At 39.0% G+C, this 21,399-nt stretch overlaps 1 protein-coding gene across 1 annotated transcript; it reads left to right on the plus strand.

The window, feature by feature from the left end:
• The first annotated feature begins 1,577 nt into the window (after positions 1–1,577).
• LOC143881336 (DEAD-box ATP-dependent RNA helicase 40-like) lies at positions 1,578–20,968 on the plus strand. The gene is made up of 8 exons (XM_077384351.1): positions 1,578–1,873; positions 3,210–4,350; positions 6,661–6,891; positions 11,322–11,390; positions 11,553–11,822; positions 13,286–13,636; positions 18,461–18,738; positions 19,909–20,968. The coding sequence occupies exons 2-8, from the start codon at positions 3,262–3,264 to the stop codon at positions 20,765–20,767; spliced, it is 3,147 nt and encodes a 1,048-aa protein (XP_077240466.1). The 5' UTR covers positions 1,578–1,873; positions 3,210–3,261; the 3' UTR covers positions 20,768–20,968.
• The last annotated feature ends 431 nt before the right edge of the window (positions 20,969–21,399 follow it).

The following is a 21,399-nucleotide window of genomic DNA, read 5'->3' on the forward strand; positions in this document are numbered from 1 at the left end:
GGCTGTTGCTTGCGAGAGCAGCCATATATGCTCACTTTTTTAACAGATTTTGTCTTATTCATTTATTCATACGAGGTGACTGCTCTCAAATGCAGCAGGCCAGCCGCAAATGACTTATGAGATGGGCCCAGCTGGGCACACTGTTGCGTAGATTTTGTCTTATTCATTTAATTCATTTGAGGCGGATGCTCTCACATGCAACAGCCCACCGGCATTCCGTCATCATCAATTTCATCTTCTCCCTCGAAAGTATCCTCAAGGAGATGTTCTACTGGAATCTGCAGATCTTTCATTACTGTTGGAGCTTGTGCTTTCATTATCTTTCGTTTTGCTGTTGAGCTCCAATAACAACTACATCCAATCTTATGGTTTGACGCTTTGATCCATCTGTGGGGCTTAACAAGAGAGTGTGTCCGGCGAACCTTCTCTTTACGTAGCGGTATAACTTGGAGGCTTTGGAAAGTTTTTGGTTCAAAAGCTTTCAACAATTGGTCATGACCCTTCAACCATTGCACTTCGCTAAAAAGGTCTCGAGAGTGTTAAATATGTTTCCACTAATGTTCGGCATACCCTCTGATGGTATTTGTGATGCACTTGATTATCTCTATTTTATTCAGATTTTCCTCTTCAACGTACTCTTTGATCGCTTCGTTCCAATCAAGGCACTTGTCTTCATCTTCGCCATAGAAATAAAGGTACGCATCGGCCTTTCCTAGTCATCTTTCCTTCTCTGGGATTTCAAGAAATATTCTTTTCCCAAAACCTCAGCCCAAATCAGCCCTTGATTTAGCATAAACACCCACCCAATATGATCTCTTGAATTTCATCCCATCTGTCACACGTTTGAGCCCTCCTATTAGCAACCTTAAAACCTGCACGACTAAAACCCAAAATCTTTCAATGTATTAGTCATTTGAGAGCCACATCATTCTATGGATATTTTGCCCCATGAGTAGTGTTTGGATGCCAACCTCTCAGAGTGGTGGGAGGGAGGGAGTGCCATTATCAATATAGGATAGAGGGTAAGCAAAATTATAATTGCCAAAGTCCTCATTTTTGGAGAAATTTGACATGGAAGGTTTAGGTAGGGAAGAAGGGGGTTGCGTCACAAAATAAGCAATAATTACCTCTGAATATTGTCTTGTGGTCCTTAGGGATTGTAATGCTAAATTAGCAACAAAACACTATAAAGTTATAAAAAAAAAGCATTTTTTTTCGGCTCGGGACATCCCTGAAAATGCCAAGCATGTGGCAACCAAACAATCGCAAATGAATTGAAATCAAATTCATATTTTTAATGGAATAGAAAAAATAAATAAAATATTTAATTAAAAATTAATAAAAATTTCATTCCGATTGGGCAGAATCGGAATACAACTTACCTCTGCCAGGAAACGGGGTCCGACATCATTTTCTCTTAATTCTGCCCTGGTGTGTTGTAGCCCCTTTTTCATCCATTTTTGAACCAAAACGCCGGAATCGGAATAGGATGCCAATTCCAGTGCCCCTGATAATCAACGTTTTCTTGGAAAGTAATGGAAAAGAAAAGTTTCCTATCTCTCATACGTGGACCGTGGAAAGACTCTTCCTCTAAAACTAAACGAGAGAGAGAGAGAGGGAGCGAGCAAAACCTGTAGCTCCAAAACTAAAGGCCTAGGGTTCAAATCCCGTAAAATCGATTTCTCTTCTCCTCGCCTCTCTTCTCACCTCGCCCCGCCTTGAAATACCAGAGGCTAAAACCGAAGGAGGGCTTCTAGGGTTTGCGATTTCTGTCTCTGCATTTCTGCTCGAATCTTCTCAGTCTAAAAGGAGACAACTTCTCCATCCGTCAACGTACTCCCCTTTGCCCTAAATCCCCATTCCTCAACCTAAGGTTCGTGATTTTCTTCATCTCATTCTCTCTACTTCTGAACTTTTAAAGCCTTTTTTTTTTCTTCTAAGTTTTTTTTTCTTTTTATTCATGTAGGGTATTCAGATTCGAAACTTTTGTTTGAATTCTTCTTCTTAGGGTTTAAGGAGCATTAGTTGGGAGAGTAGTGAAAATAGAGCTATTTTGTTATTCTAATGCTTCGCTGTTTCTTGAAATTACATTTTCTATTCGGTTGTCTAGGGTTTAGAGATCAGTAATGTGTTGGGTTTGATGTTTTATAGTGTTTGTGGATTTCCCAAGTCATGAATTTCTGTCTCTGTATTGCATTTATACATAGTTTTATGTTTTGTTTATCCATTGAAGTTCTAAGATCAGAAAGCATATTAGGCCGGCGATTTGTAGAGATTATAATCCCATTTTCGAGTTACATGGGTCTTTGGCATCGGAGTATGATTTTTTTTTTTTGGGCACTTTTAGGCCCTTTTTTTTTTTTTTTGTGGAGTTATAGTCCAAAACAAACAGAGCATCAGGGCATGTTCGGGAACCATGAAAAATTATTCCATGAAATATATGTTGGCCCAATTGTGAGATAGGAGCTGAGAAATAGTGAGGGGGAGACGCTTGAGAGGGAAAGAGTGGAGAGCGCATGAGAAATCTCTAAAAAAAAGTGGAAAAATTTGCTATTTCAAATTGTTTTCCCTGTTTTCAGAGGCTTTTTATGCTCCACTCACTCTCACCCTCTCATGTTTCTCCCTCTCCACCCATCTCTCACAGCTAGCCCCACCAGTATTCCATGGAATATTTTTCATGGTTGCAAAACATGCCCTTAGGCTCCGTTTATTTCGACATAAAAATGGACGTAAAATTTGTTTTATCTTTGTAAAAATTAACATAAAGGGCACGTTTGGCTGCCATGAATTGTTTTTCACAATTAATTGGGCGTCTCCAAGTAGAGATGAGGGTGAAGTCGGCTAAAAATCTGGAATCAAAATCCTGGAACTAGCGGAGAAGTTGCTAAAAAACCGGAAAAGGTTGATCCGGTTTTGAGTAGAGTTTCAGTTTCCCGATTTTTAGCAACTTCTCGTTGCCGGAGACACTAGTTCCCGGATTTCCTTTCCGGTTTTTTAGCCGACTTCCTCCTCATCTCCACTTGGAGACGCCCAATTTATCATGAAAAACAAGTCCTTGCAGCCAAACGTGCCAGAAGCAAATTTTATGTCCATTTTTATGTCGAAAGAAACAGAGCCTTAGTGTCTGTATTGGTTTTAGATGTTTACCCATCTTGAATTTTTTAAATTCTCAGGGTATTTAATTTAAGGATATGGATTCATCCCTGTAGGGTGTGCGATCACAAGTACCGGGTTGTGGGGCTTTCTACAGTATCTGCAAACATGGCAACCACGGAGTCGACTACGGCTTCGTTGGGGCCACGCTATGCACCCGAGGATCCAACGCTTCCAAGTCCATGGAAAGGTCTGATTGATGGAAGCACTGGCCTTCCGTACTACTGGAATCCTGAATCGAATGTCACTCAGTATGAGAGGCCAGCTACTTTACCCCCTCCACTACCACCTGGTCCTCCTCCCACGGTTTCTACACCAAAGTTGGCACCGATACCATTGGCCCGCACACTTCAACCGAATGGCATTCTGGCTCAGCAGGGCCCGCAAGTATCACAACAGCAGGGACAACCAATTCCACAGCAGCAGGGGCAGCAAGTGCCACACAATCAAGGGCAGCAAGTGCCAAATCATCTAGGGCAGCAAGTGCCACAACAACAGGGCCATCAAATGTGGCAGCAACAAGGGCAGCCTATCCCTCAACAACAGGGACACCAAATTCCACTACAACAGGCTCAACAAATGCCACAACATCAAGGACAGCAAATGCCACAACAGCAGGGACATCAAATGCCACAACAGCAGGGGCAGCAGGTCCCGCACCAGCTCGGGCAGAAATTTCTACATCCACAGCTGCAACAACTGCCATATCAACCAATCCCGCATCCACAGGGCCCGCAAATCCAATATCCTTCAGGCCAGCAAATTACACTTCATCAGGGGAAGCAAACTGGGTTTTCGCCAAAGGAGGAAATTGGGTTTCAACAAGGAAATCAAATTGGAATTTCTTCACCTCAGGTCCAACAAACTGGGTACTCATCCATTCATAACTTAACATCTGGAACCCATCCTGTACAGATTCCGCAAATGATTGTTCATTCAGCTCATACACAACAAACTGGTATCTCTTCTGTTAGTTTACAACCAATAGCTGGCTCCATGGTTCAGAATCAGGTGGGGCTGGCAATGGGTCGTAATCAGCAAGCTGCCGAGCCTCCCATGGGATTGAAAATGAGATACGACGAAAATCACCGAGGAAGAACTGGAAATGACTTATATTTTAATAGTAGCAAGGAAGGGGCAATGATGACTCCACAGCAACCAAAGCTTGCATCAATTCCCCTAGCACACAATCAACAGGTATGAACCAAACTCTTCCTTCTTTCATTCCATGTATTTTCCCTAAATGGTATTTTATGCAGCTCTAAAAATGTCATGCATCAGTTCCATAAGGCACCCCTATACATGTTTATAGGAAGGAAAATAAACAACTAGAAGGTTGGCGGCACATGGTGGACTCGATGCTGGGAAAGATCAACTCCGAAATTAGTTATTTGTACGGTCACCTGCCAAATCAGCCAACATACTGACATTAATTGTCTAAGTTATGGGAAAGAAACTAACAAAACAAAAAGTTTCCTCAAACTAACTTATCTCATGATTTATCCATTGTTTTTCTCTTGCATCACTGTGACACTTTACTGCTCAAACTTTCCATTCCTTAATTCGTGTTTCAGTTACTTTTTCATTGAGTAGATGCATGATCTTCAGTGTTTGAAGCAGTGCTTAAAAACTCCTTGACTCGGCAAGGAACTCGGCCGAGTCGACTCCTTTTTACCTCAGCTGCGTTCCGCATTGCACCACACCTGCGTTCCGCGATTTGCCCTATAGAGTCAATAAACTCCTTTGACTCTCCCGGGTTATGACCCTGTCAACCACGTTCTTGGCTGCGTCCGCGCTGAGTCGACAAGGATTTTTCTTGGCCGTGTTCCGCGTCAAATCCGCATTTTTAAACACTGGTTTGAAGGCATAGCCTTTCGGAAGAACCACATGCAGAATTTAAAGATTCATCATTGGTAAAGTTATTTTTTTTTAATGGCTCGGCATGTTCATCATATAATACATTACGAGATGATCGAGACTTTAGGATCCCCATGATATCTTGTCCCATTAAGGTCAAAGATGCACTTGGTTGAAAAAGGAAATAGCCATTTCAAAAAAAAAAAAAAAAAGTAAGTCAAAGCTGCATTCATCTGACTTAATGATTGGTAGGGGTGTCAATGGGCCCACCAAATCGGGACATCATCTTGACACATTACTAGGATTCATGAACACATTTTGGATCCTTATCATACGATCTGAAATTATATCCGATTTGATCCAGACAACTAAGAAAAATCTCTAGGACGATCCTAAATCCGATTTTATTATACTATTTTATGAAAATACCCTCAATTTTATAACTTCAAGTATTTTTTCAGGGTATTTTAGTAAAAATACACCATATGTATTTTTTGAACAATTCCTATTTTTATTTTTTTGTCATTCATCTCTATCAAGTCTTGAATCACCCTCTATTCTTCCTTCTCTAACTGTTGACCATAAGTCCCTAACCCAATGAACCGACGCCGGTGTGGCTCGCCCTCGCAACTGCCTCTCACCCTCGCCCATTCTGAGAATTTTAACTGTGTATAAGGCAGGTCGCACCTACCAGGACACTCCGATGGATTCTCCAATTTGAAATGGAGACATGGGAGGTAGAATCCGGATAATACTTCGAATCCGATCCGACCAATAACAATAAGGGATTTGAATGAATTGTGAGTTTGTGACCAAGACATTGGTGGATCCAATCCAAAGTGGATCCATTGATACTCCTAATGATTGTTTTCTGCAATTGCTCCACGCACCCCCCCCCCCCCCCCCAGCTAGCTCCTAAACAGCACTCTGCCACTGCCATTGAAAATAAAATAAAACAGCGCTATGCCAGCTTTATAATTGTTTTTTTATAACTGTTGTTAATATCTCTCTATCGACAAGTTAGTTCCTAAACAATTTTTTTCCTGAATAGTCATTGTTTTCATTTTGTTGATGGCATTAAACCTTTTGTAGTTAATAACTTTTTTCTAATCAACTCCATGGAGATTTAAGCTGTTAGCCTAAAAATATTCGGCTGATTGGTATGGAGTATTAGAGTAATGCCATAAGCTAAACCGATTGAACTTTAGGCATTTTGACATGTTTTGTGTTTCTTAGCATCATGTGAATCAAAGTGGTTTTCACTTTGCAATTATGTGATGCATTTTGAACTTTGGTTATAACTGATCATTCGAAGAAAAAAACTTTGGTTATAATGATCTGTAGTTTATTTGTTTCAAGTATGCTTGGTACCTAACTGCTCCACTGTATGCCTTGCCTCACCAACGACTATCTTGGTGAATGGGTATTATAGATAATAAATTATTTAAAAACCTATCTTGGTGAATGACATGGAATGCAAATTGATTGCATTGTCTATTCTGCATCAGGAAATTGTCAGGGATGTCACCGTTCAACAAAAAATAAAAAAACAAAATCATGGACATGGCTGCTTTTTAACACATGATTATGCCACTATGTTTTATTTAAATGTAATTGGTGATTCACGCCATTATTTCTACTGTGCATCAGGAAATGAGGATTCCTGCTAGCCATCCTCAAACTATTCCATCTGGTCTTCCGAGTGGATTAAATATTGCACCAGGGAATGCCATGTCCAACATGTACAATCATCCAGCTGGCAGTCAAACATTTTCTAATAATGCGCCTGTGAGGTTGCCTCCAAGAATTGTTGGGTCATCAGACCTTTCAAATCTCTCAGCTACCGACGCCTACTGTAGACAGCATGAAGTCAATGCAACGGTTTGTGTAGTGCACTTTGATTTGATTTTGTTCTACAACTATTATCCTTATGGCTGCATCATTCAACATGAACAAAGTTGGCTTTGCACAACTATTATCATTATGGCTGCATCATTCGACTTGAACAAAGTTGGCTTTGTAACAAGCTACTTATTTATGCATTAAATAACATGACATTGGGCCGCTTTTGGATTTACTTATCTTTTCATATGATAAAGGATTAGTGGTGACTTGTAGGTTTTTATGCCTGCTATGATGATTATTTACATGATTATCGTAACTTCCAATGGAGAATATGTGATGAAAAGTTAGTTAAGAGACATCTGAGTGGAAACAAAATGATTAGTATCTGGGAAATGTAGCCATTCCTTTTTAAAACTAAAATTGGTTAAAACCTCATCTAAAAGCAAATCACGATAATTAAAAAAGAAGAAAGTAAATTATATCTTCATATGGATTCTTAAATCTCTCCATAGGGTAGAAAACTGTTTGATACATCTAGAGTTGTTTCTTATCCAGGATATTGAAATATTCAACAACCATTCAGAGGAAGAGTCATAATTCTTTTTATGTTTATATCTATTCTCCACCCACCCTGGACATATCTCGCACTGAGAGGTAGGTAGTGCGTGTAGGTGTTATGGATGTTATCAAGGACTCTCACCATTGAGGTTATCCATGCCTTGAGTGAATGATATCAAATAAAATGGTGAGCATTCGAATGTTTGGCATGCTGCTTGTTAATATTGTTGGGCATGTGAGGTGGTTCCTTCTTGTAGTGATGAATTGTTGGCATCAGTGGAAAGCGGATTGCACCATGAGCTGGTCCTTTTTCCTTTTAACATCTCCCAGCGGTTCTAAGTTCTCATTTTGAGATAAGAAATATCCTCAGTCCTCTCATTTAAGTATGGAATTGTTTACTTTTTGAAAAGAAGCAAGGATGACAACCTGTTTCAAATATATATATATGTATTTTGGCACTGCAATGGGGCTGGACTCTCATCTCGATTCGAAAGGTACCTCAAAGAATTGCAGACTCTACCCAACCGAGGGGAAACAAAATGAAGAGGAACGGAAGTTCAGGTCTGGGAAATGTCGTTGATGCAGGCTGTGCCTTTTTATTTTTTAACATAAGACCAGTTAAAATCTCATGAAAAAAAAAATCATAGTTTCAATGTCCGAGTGGACTCCCTTTTACCTTTGCCGAGTTCTTGTCCGGGTTTGCATTTTCCCCTATAAAGTCAATCAAAACTCCTTTGACTCTCTTGGATATGATCGCATCCAACGTGTGTTGGGCCGCTTCATCTGAGTACTCGATCATGCTGCACCAAGTCGACTAGGATTTGCTTTGGCTGCATTTTTGCCTGCATCCTCTTTTTGAACAACTAGAAAAAATAGATTATGACCGTCATAAGATTCTTAAATCTTACATGTAGAGTTGAAATCTGTTTGATCCCTCAGAAGTTGTTTTTATTCAGGATATTGACATACTTAAAACCCATTCGGAAGAAGGCTCATGCTTCTTCTGAATAAGAGATATAAGAGCTGTTGTTCAAGTTGGGGGAACCTGGGATGAGCAGGTATAAGAGGTGTCCTGAGTGATGGAAATGGTGTAGTTCGCCTCACCTTTACTGGTCCGATAAGAGTTAAAATTCTACTGTTGCGGAAGCATTGCTGCTTATGCTAGAAGTTTGGTTCCTCATGCCATTTTTGAGTAACGAATATTATATCGAAGGAGACTCGCTTAATGTTATCGGATGGACTAGAAGGGCGGGCTTTCCTTGAAAACTTGCGGACGCTTCTGAAGAGTTGCTTGAGAGACTTGAAGGATACCACATTAATTCTTGAGACGTCAAGAGGGAAGCCAATGTGGAGATTGATATGCTTGCAAATGAGGTTGTTTTTAGTGAAAGTCTTATAATTAGAGATTTTTGCCTGATTCTCATTATCCGTAGTTTGCTGTATGTAGTAGCTATACTATGGTGATGGTGTTTCTGGCTTACTTAGATTGGGCTGATCATCTCAATTGGGCTTTTTTTTCTTCTCTTGTGTGTTTATCTTTTATTAGTAAAATTTCTTTGCCTTTGAAATAAAAATGTTTTGGTTCCAATTGAAATGATATGCCGAGGAGTGTTTAAGGATCAAACCAGCATGAATTTGTAAGGAGAGAAGTGTTTCTTCAATTTCATTGTGATACCAAGCGTGGTTTCCAAGATCTACGAAGATTTCCGTTTCGGCTTGCTTCTCTGCATCTTTTGTTGTATTTTTCTTTTTATTTCTTCTCTATTCTCTTTGTACTTGACCACCTCGGTCTGTTTCTTGAATGAATTCTCTTACCATTAAAAAAAAAAAAAGAATTTGGTTGTTGAAAGCTAAAACAAACTAAAAATATACTTCCAAATCAAGCTTTGTGTGAAGAGCCATAGGAAGAAGAATTCCTCTTTCTTTATTTCAATTTCTTTTTTCAAAATTGTGTTCTCTTTTTTTGAGTCCTTGATTAGTGTTTAGCAAATTTTCAATGCCTATATTATTAGAAAGAAGATTTGCAGACTGAAGGACAAGAAAGTGATGAATATCTGCTAGAAGATGATTCCAATTACATATATGATGATGAAAATGGGGACACCAACCCTTGGAACTTTTCCAATGCAATTGAGGAAGTGTTGGATAGCTAGGGTTGAGGGGCACTCCGTTTCAGTTCAGCATGTTTGTCACTCGAGTAATAGAGACGCCGATCATTTGGCCCGTTCGGCATGAATAGAGTAGACTAGCATTTGAGACCTTTGATCATCTCCCTCTTCGATGTAACCTTTTTGTTTGTTTGTTTCTCTTTTTATTTGGCTTGTTTCTCACCATCTTGGTCATTGGTCTTAACCCTGTTTTCAATAAATCATTGCCATTCAAAAAAAATAAAAAATGATGAACATATTGGAGAACATACAACAGATTAAGGTTCCGATGGCGATCAAAAAATGTAAGATGAATATGTAGATGATGGAAGGTGTTCTTTGTTGGTTCCACGAGCTACTTTCCCTCTACATAGCAACATTGAGTACCCAAGGCCAAAGACGGTGTGGACAGAGAGGGCGCTCATGTATTTCAGCTGGAAGCTACAGATGAGAGGCTTTCACATATTAGAAGCTACCCCCAGTCGAGAGCTGCATAAACTAGGGAAGGGCTGTTAGAGATCGTTAGGGGGTTCTTAACGACATCTCAAAATATAGGGAACTGCTCTAGCAGGCTTTGATGGTGGGACAACTCATCCCCCATGGATGTATTTGGTCTTACAGCAACAGCATCAATAAAATTTCGTTACTTAAAAAAAACCATTGAGTACTCGAGGCGAAGAATATCAGAGACGAAGAATATCATACTTTTTGCATGATTATTGATGAAGGTATAACTGTTGAACTTTCACCGTTTTGACCATTCTACACTTTTTTTTTGGCTAGCGGCAGATGTTTTATTTTTAAAAGATCATAACCAAAACTTCTGAGTTTATCAGTGGACAGCTTGTGAAAGCATGAAACTCTATTATGAGAACTTGATTCGATGGGTCTTCCATTATACTTGTGTTCGAAGCCATGACTTAAAGATAAAAGAAACAAATTAAGCTCGACGAGTCATCCTGAAGTTTGTTGGTAACATTTGAGTGGGGTTTAACGATTCCATTAAAATAAGGTTTGTTTTTTGTTGTGTTTGCTTTAGCGAAGAGTTTCACTGAAATGGATTTTCAAATTAGGGGATTTTGTAAGACATGCATAACTTATGATATGCAACAACCAGGACCCTCCCTGTAGTGGAGGTTCTTTTCCAATTACAACATTCTGTTCAGTGGGAAATGGTCTCTATAGGATCTTCTATTGGATCGCCCATTATTCCAGCATGACCATGGTATTGTCACTCGTGAACTTTTGGCCACTGCTTTCCAATGATTGCGGTGAAAACTGTCATGTGGTAACCATATCGGTGTTGTCAAACTGTCAAGAAGTAGACTACTCTTGTCTTTAAAAAATTATTAATTCTGCTTAATTTATTAAGCATGGTTTCTTATTTCTTTTGCATGTTGTTGAGCCCTTTGAAAAAAAAAGAATAGAAAAAAAAATCTAGGCAATATTAAATAAAAGCTGCTATACTGGAAATCTATGCTTATTCGCAAGGCTAATGATGACTGATAGACAGATTGAATGTTTTACATGTTTATAGAAACCTTTTTATGGTTGATGCCTTGTATGCCTGTTATTTTATTAAAAGATTTGAGTTTGCAGTGTAATGGAGCATTAATTTTAGCTTATGAACTGATGTCCTCTATTATGGTTGATTTTGGTAACATCAATTGGAGCAAATTCATTATTGTGGTTTCTGATTTCCCTTTTCAATTATATTTGGGGCATCTTGTGAAATTGACTCCTGAAAACGAAATTTTTTAGGGTGACAATGTACCAGCGCCATTCATGACCTTCGAAGCCACTGGTTTCCCTCTGGAGATTCTTACGGAGGTAATTTTATTGACTGTCATTAACTGTTTTTTTTTTTTCTTTTAAGGTTGGCTATTAGATGTTATCCTTGTTCATATTTTGTGTATAATTTGTAAATCTGGTTAAAAAGTTCTTTCTTTCTTTCTTCTGGGGTAATCATTTTCTGTACTTAACACTTTGCAGATGCATTTAGCTGGTTTCTCTTCTCCAACGCCAATACAGGCACAAACATGGCCGATTGCTCTACAAAGTAGGGACATAGTGGCCATTGCCAAAACAGGTTCAGGGAAGACCTTGGGCTACCTTATTCCTGCCTTTATTCATCTCAGGCGCGGTAGGAATAATACACAAAATGGCCCGACAGTGTTGGTTTTGGCCCCAACCCGGGAGCTTGCCACACAAATACAAGATGAAGTTGTCAAATTTGGTCAATCTTCAAGGGTTTCTTGTGCAGTAAGTTCTATCTGTTACACTGATCATGAGCCCCGCTTTTGTCTTGTGGAATCTCATACATAGAAACTCTTCGTTTGGAATCTTGGTGATCAAAAATTGTTTTTAAAGATAACAGTCAGGAAAATTAATATAAGAATCTCCAGTTATTCAAAATTGACCTTTCCCTGGTAGATTGAATTTATCAGTTACGAGTTCCCGTCAAAGGATGGAATATCACTACTGCATAATGCTTTCCACCAGTGTTTAAATACTCATTGACTCGACAAGAAACTCGCCCGAATCGACTCCTTTTTGCCTTGGTCGCGTTCCGCATTGCACCACATCCGCATTCCGCATTTTGCCCTATAGAGTCAATAAACTCCTTTGACTCTCCTGAGTTATGACCGCGTCAACCGCTTTCTTGGCCATGTCCGCGCCGAGTAGACAAAGATTTTTCTTGGCCGCGTTCCGCGTCACATCTGCGTTTTTAAACATTGCTTTCCACCTTTCTAATTTTCAGAAGATAACTGTTCTGTTCCTTAGTTGGGAAAATGTATTTTTTTTCTTCTTATATAGTTCATGAAAATCTGTAAGAGTATGCCTGTTGCTGAAATATTAATCAAATACCAAAATACTCATCGTGCACCTTTATTTTCGCACCAATCAGAGGTGCCACCTTTCTCTCTCAAGTGCTTCGAGATGATGTCTTCCATCGTGTTCCTGATTTTGATACTTTAGGCCTAGTTTTTTTTTTTTTTTTTCACCTTTTCTCTTTTGTAACCAGCTCAGTCTTTTAATGTTTTAGTTTTCTGTTTTGCTTCTAATAAAATTACTACCATTGAGGGAAAAGAAAGAAAGAAAATGGTGTTTTGCTTGTCGAGCTTCAAGGAATTCTATTCTCCTTGTCACTGCAATAGCATTTTAGGAATAGTTGTTTGTCTTTGTACCCTTTGTAGAGCCCCTTACTCTCATACTGACTTGTCTTACTGTGATCATTCTCGCCCAAACACCAAGCCGTCATTCTCCTGTCAAATCGCAACACACAAAGCCTCCACATATTTCATTTTCTGCACCTGGAAAATCCCCTGAAGTAGGATGTCATAACATGGTCGGAATGTTGCTCTTCTTAAAACCTCTGTTTATTGAAATAATGAAATTTATTTGTTTTAATAAGACATGGCTATTGTTTATGAAAGTTCTCATAAACAATAGCCTCGAAAACACAGTTTTCTGTTTTTAATATTTAGACTTTTGTGGCATATTCTCTGAAGTGCCACTAGTTGTTTAAACTGTTTTAGAAAACCTAATTTTAATCAGTTATTCAGTCGTGAATCACAGGTACTCTTGCTTATTATTCGTTTCTTGTTCACACATGCATCTCTATTTTCAATGCTGCCTTTTATTTTTGTATGCACTTTTTTTTTCTTATTCTCTGATCAATTATTGATTCTGCGGTGTTTTCATGGCTGAATTTCTTTGTTCAGTGTTTGTATGGAGGAGCTCCAAAAGGCCCTCAGCTGAGAGAGATAGAACGAGGAGTAGATATTGTTGTGGCGACTCCTGGTCGGCTCAATGACATACTTGAAATGAAGAAAATCAACTTTCGCCAAGTTTCTTTCCTTGTGCTTGATGAAGCAGATCGTATGCTTGATATGGGCTTTGAACCTCAGATCCGTAAGATTGTGAACGAGATCCCTCCTCGCAGGCAAACTCTCATGTACACTGCAACCTGGCCCAAGGAGGTGAGGAAAATAGCTGGGGATTTATTGGTTAATCCTGTCCAGGTCAACATTGGAAGTGTTGATGAGCTTGCTGCAAATAAGTCCATTACGCAGGTAACCACTAGAAAGGCTACTTTTTTTCTTCTTTTTTTTGAATGGTAGAAAGACCACTTCTCCATCTTAATCTCGTTCTTCTGCGATGATGTGGCTATAATTCTGATATTTTACTGTGAAAAAAAATCTGCTTGTTGTTTGTAAATTTGTTTCTATAACACCCTGAGTCCACGTGTTAATTTTGGCTGGAAGGCTTTGTTTGAATGTTCAAAGTTTCTTGGGTTAGATTATGCTGCCAGGGCAGACGAGCCTTTTTGTTATAACTTTTCCAATTGAGAAGTATGATTATTTTTGGGAAATGATATCTGCGCCAAGTGTTTCCATAAACATGCGTTTGTCATGTAGTATTTAAAGGGTTTAAAGAGCTTTTTAAGAACCGTAATATCCACTGAAATCCCTTTAAATACTACACGACAAACAAGTGGAGCGCTTGTTTACCGAAACACCTTGGCGCAGATATCATTTCCCTTATTTTTTATTCCCATTATCTCATCTCACCCCTGCTGGTAAAAGCTTTAGAAATGCAATGACTGAAGGGGAGCTGTCCTTTTTTTTTTTCTTCTAAAAATCCACAGATAGTGGTGCACCATGGGTGTGTTGTTATGAAAGGATCGTCTACTTTGAATTAAATTTTTTTCCCCATGTTTCTCCCTTGATGTTGCTGTTGCCTGCTGGTAAAAGATTTTCCAAGTCTAGACTGTTTTAATTTCTGTTGAATTTCAAATTTCTATCTACTGTGACAACTAATCATATGTGCCGTGTATAATGTCGTATCATGGTTATTTCCAGAATTTTTAAAGTATTTGTTTGTGATCTGTCACTGTTTATCTGGAATGCTTCCAATTAAGTGATGCGTTTTGTGACATAGGATATGGCATATTATTCATATCTGTTTTGTTCTTATCTAAGTTTCTGAAGTTGGAATTTTTGCAGGTTTTATAGCTACATGCTGACGTTTACTGCATAGTTTTTATTTTTTAAATGAATATTTGTCTGTCACACCTACACATGCTGTGTATGTTTGTTATCCTGGATGCGTTCTGTGTTGTGCTCAATCTCTATGTCCATTTCAAGGTAACATGGGCGATTTCTTGATTTTATGTACTATATATAATCACCCAACTGCACATATAACTAGATTCAACTTGATGCTCATCACGGGTCATATCCGACGATGGGTTCCCTTCCGAGAAAAACAACAACAACAAGAAATAAAATCTTGAAAACGAGCTTTTTACTATACCATGATGGCAAGATGATGCCAGAATGTGGGGCTCTCAACAATTCAATTTTATTAAAATATACATGAAACCTTGTCATTTTCCTCTTCAGACTTAGATGACTCTTATGCCAATTTATAAGAGTGGTTTGAATTGGTTTTGAGAGTGATCCCTAGATGGAAAGGTAGTATGACTTGTTTCGGTTCTATTTTAGGTTTCTGAAATCTTTAGGACTTTAGGATGTGCATTTGGGTCTTGTTCAGCAAGATTAATTTTAGATGAAGGCTAGGATTGAAGCAGGTTCCAGGGTTCTTTTAAGTATTTAAGCCGGTGCTTTGGAAATTTGAATCATTCTATTCTTATGATTTCCTTTGTGAATACAAAATTCTCAGTTCTACCCTTTGGTTTGATCATCTTTATATTTTATTTACCAACTCTTAATCTTTGTCCTCATGGGATAGTACGATATTTTTTGCCGCAAACCAAGTTATGCTTCGTTTTTTAATAATCAGAAAAATGTTTCTTCCAGTAGGTATGTAGATTCTTTAAGTACCTTATGGAATTGCAGTAGACATTTCAATCATGAAGTTCAGCTAAATCAACTTTCATGCGAACTCCCGGCGGTTCATCTGACTGTGGACTGGTGCTACTTTTGATTCTGCCATAATTTTCTTATCTAGTCCAATCATTCACAATATCGAATGATTTATAATGCAGGAACGTGGGCATTCAATTTACTTACATATACTATTTGATTGGTTTTTCCCCACGTGTAAAAGGGGCATTCCTGCCCCATGTCTCAAATATCGATCTCGGGGATTTCTCGGCGAGGAAAAATCTTCGGATATGTTAATTTTTATTTTATTTTTTCAGGTTTATATCTGGGAAAATGATAAAAATAAAATGGAAAAATTGTTTAAAAAAAATGCAAACATTTGTTGAAATTGTCAATCAAGGGTAGAGTCTTAAAAATTGTAAAAGAGAGGCTGTCAGTTTCAGAAATATTGCTTTTAGGACAAGAATACCCCCCTTGCTTTTCCCTCCACCTTTTTGGCTGACATCCCTATGTACTTTTCACCTACCCATGTCACCTTATACCTTCTTCTTCCCCAAGCTTTCCAAACGTGAGAAACACCATTGCCATTGCCATTGTCATTTGAAAAAAAATTCCATTGCTATTCACAAATTTATATTTGGGTGATAAACATATGCTCCGGTAGGTCCATTCTCCTCCACTTGCTTAGGTTTTACTTCTTCTTTTCATGTTTTCCTATTTTTTGTACTTCGGTTTTTTTTCATCCTCTTTATAGTGGCCTCTTTGTTTGGTTACCATGTTTGTCTTCACCTCTCTCTCTCTCTCTCTCTCTCTCTCTCTCTCTCTGAAGAGAGGGAAGCCCGAATGAAATTCCTATCTATACAATCATGTTTGGTTACATGCTTGAATCAATTTTTAAACCTCGGAACCACCTTTTATACCCCGGAACCACTTCCAAACCAATCAATAGTGGTTCCTAGAGTAGACATAGTTGTTCTGAGTGTGTACATACACTCATGACCTTATCTAATCAATATGAGGCACTATGTAAACAGTGAGAACTTGTATTTATACACTTGGAACCATTATGTAGGTCTCAGAACCACAATTTAGTGGTTTCGATTGGTTAAATACTGGTTCCAAGAGTGTAAATTATGGTTCCAAGAGTGCAAGTAGTGGTTGATACATTGTAATAGTATTGCATTGGTTGTAAGAGTGTATAATTGGTGTATGTATACACTTGGAACCATTATGTAGGCCTCAGAACCACAATTTAGTGGTTTCGATTGGTTAAATAGTGGTTCCAAGAGTGTAAATTATGGTTCCAAGAGTGCAAGTAGTGATTAAAAATTGGAATTGGTTGTAAGAGTGTATAATTGGTGTATGTATACACTTGGAACCATTATGTAGGCCTCGAAACCACAATTTAGTGGTTTCGATTGGTTAAATAGTGGTTCCAAGAGTGTAAATAGGGGTTCATACATTGTAAAAGTAATCATGAGTGTATTAATAGTGGCTTAGGTACTCATAATCAGTATGTATACAATCAGAACCATTACGTAGATCTCGGAACCACAATTTAGGGGTTTCGATTGATTAAATAGTGGTTCCAAGAGTGTGAATTATGGTTCCAAGAGTGTAAATAGGGGTTCATACATTGTAATGGTATTTCAGTGGTTCCAAAAGTGATCATAAGTGCATTAATAGTATTTTGGGAGTCCGAATCGGAAGTTCGAAGGTACCTTCGGACTTCCGATTGGAGTCGGAAGTCCGAAGGTACCATCAGAAGTCCGAAGGTACCTTCGGACTTCTGATTGGAGTCCAGTAGAGTGGTTGAAATATGGATTCCAATCGGAAGTCTGAAGGTTACCATTAGAAGTCCAACTCGGAAGTCTGACGGTACCTTCAGACTTCCGATTGGAGTCCAGTAGGCTGGTTGAAATCTGGATTCCAATCGTGGAATTATTGGGGCCCAACTTCTATCAGAGGAGGGTTAGGATCATCCTTTGAAGATAATTATTGGGGCTCATATACAAATGGACAGTTCAAATCATCCTATAGAAATGTTTGCGGGGTGCGGCCAATTTGTGTTGTGGCCCACCAATTGGAAAAATAAGATCATCCCATGAAAATGATTGGGGCCACGACCAATTTACATTTCAGCCCATCCTTTGGACGATTTGGATCATCCCAGGGAATCGATTTTTGGAGGTGCAACCAAATCACGCCATGGCCCATTAAATGGACAGGACGATTTGGTTCATCCCACTGAAATGATGCAGGGGGCACATCGAATTTCACTGTGGCCCATGAATTGGACGGTTTGGATCATCATTGAGCCTTGAATTTTATTTCTAAGTGGAGCCCCACCTTTGTTTTGGAGAAAAAACAAATTCCCTTCAAAGAAGGGATAAAGTCGTCTTGAGATTCAATCACTATAGGTAGGACCCATTTGGATTTGGCCTTTAGATTGGGTGAAGTGTTGTGAGAAGTTGAAAAAATACACATTTGGCTGCATATTTATGGGAGAGAGAATGGAAGGGAGAAAACCCAAAAACGATGTTAAAAAGGTAAAAAAAGGGTGAGAATGGTAGAACGAGTGGTCTAAAGGGAGGAAGGGTATTTTAGTCCTCTTTCATGCTCTGACATAACTGACAACCCCTCTTTTACAATTTCTCAGACTCTACCCTTGATTCACAATTTCATCAAATGTTTGCTTTTTTTTAACAATTTTCCCAAATAAAATCAATTAAAAAATATAAAAAAATAAAATTTAAGAAGAAAATATAAAATAAATATATCAGACGATATCGAGATAATATTGTGATATTATCACAATATTTTATGATAAAAATGAAAATATCGCTATATTTTTAACTTAACATCTCGGGATTATTTAGGGATTTTGTTATTTTATCAAAATGTCGGGATAAAAATGCGATATTTTGAAAGTATCTGAGATATTTGTGACATTTCTGAAAATTGGTCATGCTTTGTCTATTTCTTAGATGCTATATTTTATCCTATTCTTCCATCTCCATTTGGTCAGTTGTTACTTTTAACGTGCAGCATGTTGAGGTGGTTGCACCAATGGAAAAGCAAAGACGTTTAGAACAGATACTCAGATCTCAAGAGCGTGGATCCAAGGTCATTATCTTTTGTTCGACTAAGAGATTATGTGATCAGCTTGCGCGGAGTATTGGGCGCAATTTTGGTGCGGCTGCCATTCATGGTGACAAGAATCAGGGTGAGAGGGATTGGGTTTTGAACCAGTTCCGCAGTGGTAAGTCCCCTATTTTAGTTGCCACTGATGTTGCTGCTCGAGGACTTGACATCAAAGATATAAGGTCGGTTTTCTCTTTGGTTTGGTATCCTATATTCATGATATTTAGAACAGATTGAATCTTGAGAAAGGGGAAATTGATTAAGACGAGGGATTGTTTGTCTCAGCATTTCATTTCTTTTACATGCTTTAAGAAAAATGGGGAATTCAATGAATTCATGTGCTTTCTTTGGGATTTAACACATTGTGCTTTGTAGCTTATACCGTCTCTATTTTTGTTTTGTTTTTTTCTTTTTCTTTTTATGAAGAGGAAAAACATTCCTGTTTGGTTCTAAAGACTAAACTACCCCACCTTTTGGAACTGCAGTAATATCTCCCCAAGAATATCTGTTAGATTTTTCTATAATTTTCCTATTCTTCGTGGGTATTATGTAACCAAGTTTCCTATGCATAGAGGCAGTTAGAGGCAAGTTTGCGAAGGTACTCTGCAGCTCATTGCAGTATGGGGAGTGACCTTAGATCTGGTTGGAATTTTCTGTGTTTATGCGAACATGGCAGATAATTGGCAGATATTATCTGATAATATCTGTTAGTTATTACTTAATAAATATCTAATATTTAGATATAAGTAAAACTCTTAAAATCTTATTGTCTTATTTGACTTTGTTAGGACTCTTTTTCTGTTTAGAAGGTGGCATAAGAGAGATCTTTTATTAGCATGTAATTTTTATTTTCAAAATATGGAATGGAGAAATCATCTTTCTCCCTTATTTTTCTTCTATTGTTCTTGAGGCTATCCCCCGGACGTGGGATTATTTCAGTCTCTCTTCCAAAGGCCTTTTCATGCAATATCTGCCAATTATCTGCCACGTTCGCATCAGTTTTCTTCTTGTGTTTGCTCTGTTTAAATGCATCCCCTTCTTAATTGATAAAAGTAAGTTAGGCTGTAGTTCTTTCCAGAAATGACACATTTTCCAGCTTAATCAAAATTTGCCTTTATGCATCCATTATTCATAGTAACATAGAAATTATATTAAGCGTTATTTGCTAGTTTCTTTAACTGACATTCAGGGTCAGATGTGGATGACTGCCCTTGATGAAGTCACTTCTACTTCTGAAGTTAATTTTCATTTGTTCTTTGTTGGTACCAGTAATCATTTGAGATTATTTTGTTCCATTTTCATTTGTTCTTTGCTGGTACCAGTGATCATTTGAGATTATTATTTTGTTCCAGGGTGGTGATCAACTATGACTTTCCAACGGGAATTGAGGATTATGTCCACAGAATTGGAAGAACTGGGAGGGCGGGCGCAACTGGCATAGCAATCACCTTCTTCTCTGATCAGGATTGGAAACACGCGGCTGATCTACTAAAAGTCTTGGAAGGAGCAAACCAACAAGTACCCCCTCAATTGCGGGAAATTGCCACACGCGGTGGGCCCACTTTCAACAAAGGGCGTGGTGGAATCAGCCGTTGGGATTCTGGTGGGGGGCGGTTCGATTCTGGAGGTGGTGGAATCAGCCGTTTTGATTCTGGTGGCGGGCGGTTCGATTCTGGAGGCCGTGGCTATGGTGGTCGTGGTCGTGGTAGGAATGATCTCGATTCCGGAGGCCGTGGCTATGGTGGTCGTGGTGGTGGTAGGAATGACCTCTCCGGTGGGCGTGGAAACCGGGGACGTGGGTTTGGTGGGCCCAGTGGTTTTGGCCGGAATGGACGGGGCCCACATGACCGGTATAATGGAATGGATGGGCCAGGCCGGAATGAGAATAGAAGAGGTTTCGGAGAGAGGAGTAGAGGCCGGAGTTACAGTCCAAGTCCGGATAGGGTCCGGACATGGGATTATGACAGAAGCAGAAGTGGAAGCCGGAGCCGCAGCCGCAGCCGCAGCCGGAGCTGGAGCCGCAGCCGGAGTCAAAGCCGCAGCCGGAGCCGGAGTTTCCACAGACGGGGTCCTCCGGCGACCGGATTTGATATTCCGGCAGTGGCTGGATATGGGGTTCCCCCAGCATCACGTATGTCACCAATGTCACCTGCCCCACAGGCCGCCGGGCCGGGGGAGGAGCCTATCCAACTGCCAGTGGCCGGTCTGTGAGGTGAGCTTCATGTCATTGTTATTCAGAATTTATTGTTGGTTTTTACTTAGATTGTTTCTCCCATTGCTCTTTGTCGAAGAGAGTTGTCTTTTGATTGTATTCTATACTCTCTTCTTTAGGCCAAGAGGATTTTTTTGGTTCTGTTGCCTTTTGTACGGAGGATAAAATGTGCCCTCTATATAAGTTGAGTTGGAGGCTTATTTTGGACTAAAATGTTACCATATAAATTCTGTTTTTTCCCATTGAAAATGAACATATAACAAATTTTAGTCCATTTTTACGTCAAAGAAACAGAGCCAAAAAAATGAAAAAATTTCCTTCCTTCTCGAGGAAGACTACAAACCTACTAGACCTTGGAATTTTATTTCTATGAAATATTTTTCATGAAAATTATTATTTTCCTTAAATTTATTTTTCCTATATCCGAACATGCTCTTAGATTTGTTGATTTTTTTTTCCTGCTAAATTGGTGCTGTCCTTTCCAGATTTTATTTATGGGGTGTTTTGATCTAGGGAAAACTTTTTATGCAAAATTTTATTTTTACGCCCATGTGTTCCACTTAAAAATGAGGGTAGAATCTGTTCTACACCGAAAGAAACAAAGCCTTGTTAAGTATATGGTGCCCGACCG

The sequence above is a fragment of the Tasmannia lanceolata genome, unplaced genomic scaffold, assembly GCF_043159265.1.
Source record: "Tasmannia lanceolata isolate RefF3 unplaced genomic scaffold, GAP_Taslan_0.1 ptg000007l, whole genome shotgun sequence".
In the NCBI taxonomy this organism is placed as follows: domain Eukaryota; kingdom Viridiplantae; phylum Streptophyta; class Magnoliopsida; order Canellales; family Winteraceae; genus Tasmannia; species Tasmannia lanceolata.